Genomic DNA, 12211 nt, shown 5'->3' with positions numbered 1-12211 from the left:
TGTGGAAGAGAGAGCATTTCTGAAAATACTACCTTGGAGGGCTTTGACTCAATGTTCTACTCAGCTATTTTTCTAGAAAAAGAGGTGCCAGAACTCAGCATGAACACCTCCCTCGTTCTCTTCGAATGGCAATGGCGCCCACCTGAGAGCTGCTGGAACTGAGTTCTGGCAGAAAAAAAGCCCATGCAACTTAACCACTCCTCAGCCAGTGTGCACAATGGTCATTGACTCCTCCATCTAACAGTCCATCCAGCAAGTCTATCCAGTCTACAGTCTTCCCACCAGGCAGACACCACCCCCAACTTTGTGATTGCCTCTTACTAGACCCTTCCCCAAGCAATTCCTGTAAGTTATTAAGCACCCAAGAAATAGGACAGTTCTATGGAATTCCCCCCTCCCAATTCCTCAGCTAAGACCCTCATTCTCCATAATAGCAAATGAACTGTTGGCATGGAGTAAGGCTCCTCTATGTGTCCCTGAATTCTGCCCCTCTATTTTTCAAAGTCAGCCTCAGGGGAATGAATTTGTTCCCAAATAACCAGGAGCTCATAAGTCCCTATATTTCTGCTAGTTTTCTAGTTTTGCTACTGTTTTTGTTACGTTCATGTGGGATTGATGTTAACCTTGAGAGGCATATTGGGACTTCACTTCCCCACGACCCTTGCATGATCCTTTATTTGCCAGTCTCGCCAGCTTCTTCCTCAACTACCTTATTGTGGGGTTTCACTTGTGTTTGCTGTATATCAAACCTATTCTAAAACTGTTTTATCACTGTATTTTCAATGTATTGAACTCCATGCGTGCTGCTGTACCCTGAAGTCTTATATGCATGATACGCTGGGCTAGAAAACCTCTGAATTCACTGACTCAGTCCTTCTTAAGCAGGTGCCAAAAAAAAAGGCCCCTGGTGAATTAAGAGAAAGCAAAGTAAGACAGTAATGCACAAGTGAGTGGTAGAAATAGGGAAAAAAATACTTGGCTATGTAATCTATGTAAACTGACCTGTGATCTTTGGATGAAGGGTGGTATACATTTTTAATAAATAATGATAAAATAACAGTCTTCTGTCCCAAATGAACACTTTGGAAAAAGATTTCCTTATTTACCTAATAGCTGGAAACTTTTGCTTCTATTGGGTCTAATGGGTTTGCTTTGTGTATCATTCATCATAGTAAATTATATTAACTAATAACTTCTTTGCTTTTTTAGTTCAAGTTTTCAAAGGAGTATAGTTGGCCTGAAAAGAAACTGAAAGTCTCCATCTTACCTGATGCTGTATTTGACAACCCACTGCATTAAAGCCAGCTGACACCCACAAGCAACAAGTTGCTGTATGCTGCCCAGTGACTCATGGGATAATTTAGTGCAGTAAAAGCTCTTCGTGCAAATAAGATGCTGCTGCATATCCACTGCAAACAACGGAGGGGTTACTCAACAGCAGTCCAGCCAGAACTCAATTATTCCAGTACCTGGCATTCTCTTCCGTCATGGAAGAACTCTGAATAACCTGCATATGAATGAGTGCGAGAGTGAGACAAGGAGAGAGAAGTATTTAACTATTAATAGTAGTTGTAAGAATTCCTTTCCCTACTTTAACTGGCTCCAGAGGTCCCTGCAACCCCCAGCTCAGGGTTTATGTGCCTCATCTGCCTTGGCTTAATCACACAATTTTCAGGCGTAAACACACAATCCATTAGAAGTATTTTTTGTAACTCTCAAATTCTTTAATTAGCCATGCTTCTCCTGGCCAGAATTATTCCTTCAGTGTGATTTTTTTTTATTGCTCCAGAAAGGCCATTTTGTTTATACTTTATGTACACACAATCAAACTGAGGAAACACTGATCAGTTTTGATGCCACACTAGGGACTGATTTGGCAGGGGAATCATGGTCCCACTGGCTAAACTGCCATGATGTTACAAAGGGGGCTGTACTTAAACTGTCATTTTAGATTCTGAATTCTGAGGCCTATAAACATCCTATTTAAGTCAGGAGTTTGCCCTAGGGAAGAGATACAGCTTGGGTTATATTTAGGAAAGGGTTGCTTTAAAAAGTTCTGTGAAACCCAAGCCTAAGTGTTTTTCTTCAGAACGAAACTTAATGGTGTTCAGTGGGGCTTCTTACCAGGTAAGTATTTACTGGATCGCAGGATTAAACACCTATTTTAGTGTGTCCTAGGGTAATAGGCCAAAATGATAATTGATACTCTTCAAAGATAAGCAAAACTTCCTTGTTTCATGGTCACCTGTAAAAGGGACAAGTACATGGAGAACTGGGTTTCATAGGTATTTCTCATTGGGCTGTACAATGAGCAGAGGGCTTTGGGTGTTTATTTTCTAACTTGGTACAGCCAGATCTTCTGGGTTAACAATTCTGATACTGTATCCTTCCTGAAGTTTCCTATAGATTTGTACCAATTTTCCTGACGCATACTGCAGAGAAATAGAAAAGGGTACACGAGTTAAAGAGATGCCTGAAAACCTATTGCCTTGTTTCTAACTTGCCTTTAAAAACAAAATTTCCCAAAGAACATTTATTTCTGCTGAAATCATGTTTTCACTTTCCATTCACATATTTTGGGAAGGCATATCTGTTAATTTTAATGCATATTGAGTCAGGCCATTTCAGAATGTTTTGAAAATTCAGCTTGATGTACTGCTGTATACACAGGCGTTAATTTTCAGAGTTATGGCCTGATTTTGAGACAGCTACACTGTATTTCTAACACCATTTTGTGCAGACTTTGACTTTGTGTTTAAAGGCAGTTTGACTAACTTCCTAGGAGAGGAAAGTGGTAGTAGCTCCATAGCTCACCACCGAAAATGAAATCTGGCACTGCTAAAGCAGAAATCTACAACCTAAAACTATCTTCTGAAAGTTTCTGTTACAAAGTTTGTAGAAGGAAACATGTTGGTTCGCTTCCCTTCCCAAGAGAATGAAAGTCCACTTCAACTAGGCAACTGTTCAAAATACCACGTTCTCTTGTTGTGTATACTTAGGTTCTTTAGAAATTTTGTCACGGGCATAAGTGACCTTCAGAAATTTCTCAGAATTGTTGTATACTGATGTACACCAGAATTGGTGTACACCCATGGGCTGATGGCTAGGGAACTGGATCTCGAGCAAGTTTAGATAGATATGTGCTGGTGACATAAAGTAGCTCACAATAAACTATCTAATATTGTCCACAGGCTCCCTGTCAGAATCCTAGACACCTCACCTTTCACATTAAGTGACTTAGGATCACATGGTATACTAGTGTGGTCTGATGTTTAGGGCATACAAGGCAAAAAAGCTTTGGGAGTCACTCACTTAGTTTGTAGTATTTTGGAAGCTGTTGTGCTGTCGTGAGCACAATTCAAACGTGCTAATGTAAGCAAAATTGACTAACCGCTATTGCCAAATTGACTAAGCATAAAACACTGCAAGGTTGAAATAGGCCAAGCCATAGAAGGTTGTAGTGAAATCTTGTAAGGGGTCCCTGCTTATGAGGAAAATCTTTCAGCATTCAAATGGTGTGCTGTCACTCAAATGTTACTGTCAGATACCTAGCATATTTTCCCCACAAAAGCCATCCTTATTAGGCCTAGCTTTCACAAACAGCAGCTGGGATGATAAAGCTGTTTCTTGACTGCTGTGCTTAGGACTGCAATGGAGTCTCATATGACGGAATGCTCCTCTGTGCAAGAGAAAAAATCCTTGCACATAGAAAACTGGCATGTCAGGGAGGAGAGTAGAAACCTTCTGCCTGACGTTAATTTCCTATGTACATAGAAATGTTATTGGATGAAGGAGAATTCAATTATGTGAGGCTTTAGAAGTCATTTCTAGAGTCTAAACTGTCTGGCTTTTCTACAGTTTATCTTGGAAGCCTTGTGTTCCATAGTAGTTTAATTAATGTAGTGAGGCTTTACACAGCTATACTGTCTCATTCGTTACTCTCTATAGTTTACCCTCTATGGATGCAGTAAAGAGCTGAGGAGTTTCCTATCTGAGAAATGAAAGAATCCATGGATGGAAAGCCAGAAATCCTATGAAATGTTAATTTGGAAATAAAAAAAATCTTGTGGGTTTTTCAGGAAGGATCTGTGAGCTGGAGACTAGACTACAGTCTTCTGTGGCTTTTGATAGTTTGCTGCAAAGTCCACAGTGATGTTACATTTTTCCATAACCTTTTAAACGTTTTGTTCTGCATGAGCATTCCTTTAGAGAGAAAGAACTGGTCCAAAGTGTATTTAAAATGACTGTCTTGAAGGGTTTGCAGAGTATTCAGATTTCATATCTGCCTGAAAGTACCCACAAATTACTACTTTGGCAAATCAAAGGTAAAGTGTCTTGGTGTTTAATCAGTAACAGTTTATGGCAGTAACTGCTAGAAACTATTATTGTTGGCTTCCCAGAGGACTTAATGGAATGGAGCTTGGTCTCTCTGTTTACTGTCTATTGCTAACTTTTCACTGTGGTCACTTATGCTGACCATTCCTCCCACCCTAAGACAAGGCAGGAAGAGTTTACTTTGCACTCTTGTTCTCCACTTGCTAGTTACTAAAGTGGCTAACAGGAAACTGGAGCTTTGGCTGTTCTTCAGTTGGTTTGCACCTGCTACTTAATCCCTTCAGCACCTGGAGCTGTAAACACCATTCCTCGGTTGCTGCGACAATTATTAACTTTCAGTGCAGCTGTTGCACCAGCCATGTGCCAGGACAGTGCTAACCTAGCCATCAGACCAAATGGCAACAAAAGAGCCATTCCAGAGGGTTTACTGTCTAAATATGAAGCAGTCAGTAAGTAAGTGAGCAAAATATAGATGGGCTGTAGAATTTCACATGAGAACACTGCAAGCTATAAGAATATAGTTTTAGCAAAACAAAAAAATTCCATCCCCACTTTTGTGGGTTTCCTCTCCCCCATGGCACTGACATTGGTAGCAAGGGAAGTTATAAAAACAGAATCCACTCCCCTCTTCAAAGCACACTCATCCGCTGTGTTTGCATGTAAGGTTAAACCATAGTTAATATTTAACTGTGGTTTAATGTGAATGAGCAGCTTGCTGGTGCACACTGCTCAAAAGTCCCTGCTTTGCTCCTCCCTCGCTCTTGGCTGCATCATACTGGGAGCAACAAACTACAAGACTTGACTTGTCATGTCGTCCAAACCCATGCTCCTGGTTTGTTTGGGGGAACCAAGCCATGCGTTTAAGTTTAGATGACACACCACCTGTGGATTGTTGCTCCCAGCTCATTCCGGCACACTGCTCATTTGCATTAAACCATATTACACATGTCAATTTGAAGCTGAAGGGGCTGCTCAAAGTGCTAACTTGCTGGACATTTGTGACACCATGAAACAACCTCTGCCTGTAATAATTTTCAGCTTCAGAATAAATGATGGCTCTTTAATCATCAATAAGTCAGGCACTGTATGATTGTTTAAATGCAAGGTCCTACCAGCAGCACTTTAAAGATAACAAGAAATACAGGCAGCTCAGCAGAGAAGGGTTAGGGTGGCCTAGAAACCAGTGCTCAATGCAAAGAGAGTGTGTGTGAGAGAGAGAGTAAAGAATGAGGGTTACTGAGCTTACCCCACAGGGACAAAAGAAGCTTGCTCCTGTACTTCGGTATGCACCATTAGATATAATAGCTCAGGATTTTGTTTTTCTGGTGTGTAAATCTGAACTTTGCCACTAAGCCAGATGGTTGGTTGGACAGAGATGCTCTACATGCACACTTCAAGCTTCTTCAGCATGTTTTGCACTGCACCATGACCACCCACTTAGCTTTGCAGATCTGAAGTGTCAGGCACTTCTATGGCAGATGAAAGCATGGGTTTCACATCTGCATGCATGCTGGTGGAGTTCATTGCTCCATCTCATCACACTTGTGTTTTTCTAGCAGCAGGGAGAAAATCATGAACTGTTTTAAAGAAAAGCCCTTTACACATAAAAGCAAGGGAAGTAAGGGTCAGAAAGCAAATGTATTTGCAGAAGTGTTTTTAATGGCTTGGGGCAAAAATGTGTTAATGTTTAATGTTTCTCTCCACCACTACCATCATTGTAATTTATAGGAACAGAAAGAATACCTTCATATTCTGGCAGCCCTATGTTACTGTAGCTTTTCCTACCTTTAGTTGTTCTGTCTCTTTTGAATCCTCCTTTGCTGAGCATCCAAAATGTCAAACAGAAAATGAGCCTGTAGCTGATGAGGGTTTCAAAATGATCCCTAGGCTGACCTGCCTCTCAGACAATTAACCCATGGGCATTATGCACTTTTCAGCTTCTTCATTTCATACACAATTATTTTTTCCTCAGATTGCTTACAGACCATAAAGTCGTAATAAGTGGTACATTAGCTTTACAGTATCATTCCAAGGCTGTCATAAAGGTATGCCTTTTCTACTTTCTGCCAGCCAGCTAATAAGGAGGTTGGAGAAGTATTCTGAAATACCCTTTCCATCTACCTACTTTTATGATTCACTGTTGAAATGTGGAAGCCTGATAGCAGAGTAGCGTAATGAATGCCAGCGTGTGAAGTAAATGTTTAAAGGGCTCAATCAAATACACTTTAATTTCAGAAAACCAGATTGGTTTAAAAGCACAGACCAGAATCTGCTTACCAGCTGATGGTTCTGGTTTTGCAAACACTTCTCTTACTACTCTCCTCGCCCTCCTGCACACATTTCCCTTTGCTTGTTTCCTAGTTTGGGTTGAAATCAACATGGCTGCCTGATGACAAAGGTTTGTATTCATCACTGCTCCTCTACATAATGGAAAAAGAGGGGGAGAATGGTTTGAGCTTTGTTGACAATAGTGCATGTTAGTGTAGGCCCTTCAATAAGAGAGGATAGCCACTGCCAGCCCTGGTTAATATTCTGGGGAAACACAGGAGTGTGCAATTGTCTTCAAAGGATCTGTTGGCTCAGGTTTAAGCCGAGTATCCCTTTCGCTAGTTTCCCTTTCAACACTGAACAGAATCTCAATTCTGTATAAAGACTTCACCTACCTTAGGGAAAGCGAAACCTATTAAAGTGATAAAACCAGTGAGTTAATTCAAAAGATTCTGTGCTCTGATTGCTGATGAATTACACAGTCTGGGGCCTGGCTTTTCTGGAGCTGCAGTTCACAATTTAGCAGGATCAAACTGCCATCGTGGAAGAAAGCTCCTAAAAGCCGCGGGCTTTGTGGCCCAGCCCCCATTCTTAGGGCCATTCCGTGTGCTGGATCCTGGGTGGGAGGGCTCAGGAGCATAGCATTGGTGTTCAGTTCTAGCAGATCAGATTGTCGCTGCTGCTAAACACAGCAAATGAGACTTAAAGGAATAAATTAAGGTAATGTTACACTCCAGGTTTGCCTTTGCCTTCCTTTCTTGAGACTGTTTTATATCGGTAGGAACCAGAGTTCACTGTTAAAGCAGGGTGGATTTATTTTATTTTTTACATGATAGTGCTCTTGTTGTTACTGTAGTTTTATAATTTGGATGGCTGTAGTGCTAGAAAACAAAATGAGTGGTTTTGCTTTTGGAGGACCTAATCCTTAGACTTGCTCAATTTTTAATTCTGACTGCTGAGGCTACTTTTACCAGCTTCAGCTGAGATGAACCTTTTTGTAGTTCATCTATGTGTGGTGTGTGTGTGTGTGTGTGTGTGTGTGTGTGTGTGTGTGTGTGTGTGTTTCTCAACAAAAATCTTAAGGACATTGCAGAAGCTGTCTGAAAATGGCTTGCCATTCCTGCAGTGAAATTCTCAGTACTTTGTAGTATGCCTTTTTTTCTACCAAAAAAACAATGGGAACCTAAACTAGCAGAGGTTTTAAAAATATTTTATATTAGTTTCTAATGTATATTCTTACATTATCACAGTGCCGGTGTGTGTTCACCTGCGCAAAACTACTTTTTGTAATATTTTTGTGATCACAAAGCTTTGTTTCCCTCCTGTGTATTCAAAGTGCATTAAACTTGTTTGCATAGTTGTGTCTTGTGTGCATTTATTGAGTGATTGCAGAACTGATAAATGAGACTTTATACTCTAACTCTTGTTTAACTTTCTCATTCCAGTGCTTTACAAGCTTCAGCCAGGTTAGGGGGCCCTTTGTCTGCACACAAACGTAAGAGCCTGGGCCCCAGCATTTGCTTATCAACGGTCCTCTGATGTGGTCTGTTTCCTTTTGCACAATATGATCTGCCTCAGGAGAAGGCTTGTATTAATAATTTCCATGGCACTTACTTTGAAGTGGTAGGTGCTTTTACAATTTTTTATCAGTTTTACCCTCACAACCACAGTTGCACATTAAGTTGCTCTGATTAACGTTTTTGTGTGTGCTATATTTGGACAGGGTGGATATACCATAACCGCTGTGGTCAAGAATGGATTGAGTTCTGTACTGTGATCAACAACTCCAAGGTTCAAGTCACACTCCTACAAATCACATTCCCATGGGTAGTAGTGGCCACTTGTACTGTTACCACACTGAATTGCAGATGGAGTGTGATAGTGACTTGTCTTAACGGCAATCATTTGCGCATTAAATTGGATCCTAAAATACTGGCTTGAGGACAAGTGTTCAAAGTTTTAATGTCTATAATAGGGCTGTTGGGGTTTTTGCCTCTGCAAGAAAGGACAAAGAGAATGAAGGTGATTAATATAACATTTATGTTTCCAAGCTTCCTTGCAATGTATCTGTGAAAAACACCTGGGCTTTATTAAAGTAATAACAGGCAAGTCTTGGCCTTCACACAAAATGAACCTTATTTGTATACATCGAACATTGCAGTTTAAATGAAGACACCTTCCTCAGAGGTTAGAAATACTCACTGAGGCTTGGTCCCACCATAACACCCTGTTCTGTAGAGGGCCTGACTCCTACAAAGAGTCTTCCTTTCTTCAGCCTATGTTGGGGACAGTTAGCTCTATCGGACTAGATCAGGGGAACCTCAAGCTCAAGAGCCAAACAGGGCTTTTTAGACCTCTCTGTTTCCAGGCTATACTCCTCATTGACATTGCACCCAAATGTTTTTGCTTGGCTGCAGTGTGTTTTGAACACTGATTGTGCCTCTTATTTTCTGGATTTGGGGCAGGGGAGGGCTGTGCAAGTGTAAAAACTAGCCTATCAGTGTACAAAGGTAAAAAATTACGTTTGTTGCCCCACCTAGCCCATATTCCTGTACAACTCCCACAGTCAATTGTGGAGGTATCATGTGAAGCATTCTGTGGCACACCAGACACATCCATGCCCAAACTGCATGGATCCCCCAGTCTGTTGTACTTTGCTTGCATAGAAATACTGTGGCTCCTCACTGGATCTTGTTTCTCACTTTAGTGCATCAATGCTCTTGAATGGCAGAGGCCTATAGCATTGGAAGTTATTGCTGCTAGGGAAGATTGTGTCTCATGTATCCAGTGATCACTTTGAGGACCAATAGACACATATTCCATCTACATTTCAGTGTTGCTAAATTCACATCTTTTCCCCAAAAATTGTAAATAAAATCTTTCTTTCATCCAAATTTCTAGCTACAGTACCTGTCTGAATTCTGATTCAGTGAATCTCAGCCCTGATGGGTTTCTCTGTGTTTTTACAGCCACATTAAGAACCACACAAAAATGGCGCTTATGTGTTATAAAGAGCTAAAGGAAATTGACAAGATGGAGCTCCTCTGTGCTTCATTCGTGCCTGAAATTGAATTGGAGGCTCCCAAAGTCAACGAGTGGTACATCCACAATTTTAATCAAAGATCCGTAGCAGTCTAGCATTGCCTGTGGGTTTGGGTCAAAGGAGGACATGGAATCAATTCCACATAGATAGGGCTGTGAGGGGGTGTCTTGTTTTTGTATTTTGCATCGCTATAGTATCTGGTATGGGATCAGCATCCTAATTCTAGTGTTGAATGTGGAGGAGAGCTTTAATGAAGGCTGGACAAGTATTCAGCAAATGAAGGGTGAGGGAAGAGGCCTGTACTTGTTCATCCTCTACAGCCTTGGAGAATGTAGAGTGTAGGTTAAAAGCATGAACTTTTTCGGGGGAGGGAGCCATTTCCATCTGTGTCATCAAGGATCAGGGAGAACACATTTAAAGTTTCACTGAGATGGTATTTCACTTTCAGTAGAATATATAATCATCTCAGTTGGAGTTGCAGAGGTTGGAATATCCTTCCACATGTGGTGGCAGTGTACAAGGTTCCAGTCATTCTGGTCAAATGTTTTTAGGTGAGTCCTACATTTATATTAGCAGTCTTTCAAAATGATTTGGCAGAAGTAACGGATAAGGAGCTAACAATTTTCCTCTTGAAGATTGCTAGGCCATTTATAACCTGGATATGAAAAACAGAAGAGGGGTCTGCAGTTGAGCGATGATACACACAAGTGTGGGATATTGTATTACTATAAGAACAAATGCAAAAGTCTAAAGGCTTCAGAAGGGAATTAAGACAAGGAATATTTTATGAACTAAGGTATGAATATATTTCATATTGAGAACCACCTGATAACTGGAAATTGATGGCAGGATTTGTTTATTTGACAGGGAAGCCGTTTTGATTCCTCTGTTGGACTTTCTCCCCATGTTTATATGGATTTTGTTACTGTTTGATATTCCCTGGGATAAATATTAGTGTTCTTAAGCAAAGGGGGGGTGAACTTTATTGGAAGACTGACAGTTCAAATCTCAGCTCAGGAACTCTGTGGGTACCCATAGGCCAAAGGGGGGGTAACCTAGGGCTTCCAAATGATTGATGCAGGACTACAGACACCATCATCCCTGAACATTGATGGAGCTGATGGAAGTTGGTAGTCACAGGTTTATAAAACTGTAGAATTGGAAGGGACCCTGAGAATCATCTGGTCCAAACCCCTGCAAAGCAGGAATCTCAATTAAAGCATACATTACAGATTTATGCTTTAACATCTGGAGGGTCACCAGTTCCTCACCCATGTTTTAAGCAAAGCCCTGATTCAGGCTTGTTACTGTACCCTTACAGCCCACTCCTGTCTCCTTCATGCCATTCAGTGCCCAGTTCCTTACTAAAAATTACAGATGTTTCCATTATATGAAACTGGAAAGTGGTGCATAACACAAGATACCTGCAGAGTTGGTTCACTCTTAACTCATACTCTGGGATTTATTTCAGTGCAGAATTTGGAATTTCTTTTTGTGTTGAATGCATATAGGGCATTCTCATATGATACGAAAAGTTAGATCTTGCCGACACACAAGATAGTAGGTGCATACAGATTAAGAGTATATCTACACGGGTGTGGGAGGTACAGAATACCAGCAAGAATGGGGCATTGATTTACTCAGCCATTTAGAAAGAGTTCTGTGCTCACCACCCTCAGGCAATGTGCATCTGGCCTATGGCACAAAGTTAATATTTCAACTGCTTTGAGGTTGGGCTGAATGCTAAATCTCCACTGAGGCTGGAGGAGGCATACGCCTACAGCATACAGGCAGCTATGGGCTTGCTCTTGCAGACCAGCCAACATTTACCTCTTTAGGCAGCGATCAACTAATAATGGGGCTGACACCGTTTCCCTACCACTTCCAAATATTTTCTACTATCCCAGAGTGAATTCTAGTTTTTGATTGTTTCTTCTAAAGGGCTGCAGAACGTTTTTATTGCCACTGATTTCCTTACCGTCGTCGTAAAGTTCAGACATGCTTTGCATGAGCTGAGCTGCTCAGTCTGCAATTCTTTTTTGCTCTGAAGCACCTGAACCAAGGAAAAAATAAGGTAATGCACTCCCAGGCATTGATCCTAGCAGCAATGAGAGAAGCAAACCACAAAGGATCTAAGGGGGGGGGAGCACAAGGAGTTGCTACTAGTATAGTAGCTGTGTGATCCTACTAGTCCCATCTGGTCCAATGGTGGCAGGCTGCTGCAGTCTTCTGCAAAACATGTATCTGGAAGTGCCCTTAGGCATCTGGTCAGCCTTAACATTGGGCAATATGAAACAACTTGGTTTTTGAACTGTGAAGATGCATCAAGGATGCTGTGCAGAAAGTGAATGCTAAGATTTAAATAACTGATCTCCCAACTCTGTTGGCATTAGTGTCTGCATGAGCTAAGGAAAAAGCAGGAAGGGGCTTGTGCTGCAGATTAAGTTGCCCAGAAATACGTGTGACCAGTAGTTATTATTTATTAAATGTATATATTATCCTTCATCAGAGGATCACAGGGCGGTTTACAGTATAGAAACACAAAAATGTGTAACGTAATACCCA

The 12211-nt window shown here is 41.1% G+C and overlaps 1 protein-coding gene across 4 annotated transcripts in view; it reads left to right on the top strand.

The window, feature by feature from the left end:
- Positions 1 to 7960, top strand: part of SUFU (SUFU negative regulator of hedgehog signaling) — a 70463-nt gene extending 62503 nt beyond the window's left edge. For all 4 annotated transcript variants that reach the window (XM_083738027.1, XM_083738026.1, XM_083738025.1 and 1 more), the window contains one exon: positions 1210 to 7960. In XM_083738027.1, the coding sequence (XP_083594153.1) occupies positions 1210 to 1299 (90 nt within the window). In that variant the 3' untranslated portion in view covers positions 1300 to 7960. The remainder of the gene's footprint in view (positions 1 to 1209) is intronic.
- Positions 7961 to 12211: the final 4251 nt, after the last annotated feature.

Source organism: Podarcis gaigeae (assembly GCF_964106915.1).
Source record: "Podarcis gaigeae genome assembly, chromosome: 5".
Taxonomy (NCBI): domain Eukaryota; kingdom Metazoa; phylum Chordata; class Lepidosauria; order Squamata; family Lacertidae; genus Podarcis; species Podarcis gaigeae.
The sequence above is the reverse complement of the archived record's forward strand: the minus strand, read 5'-3'. Positions and strand labels throughout refer to the sequence as shown.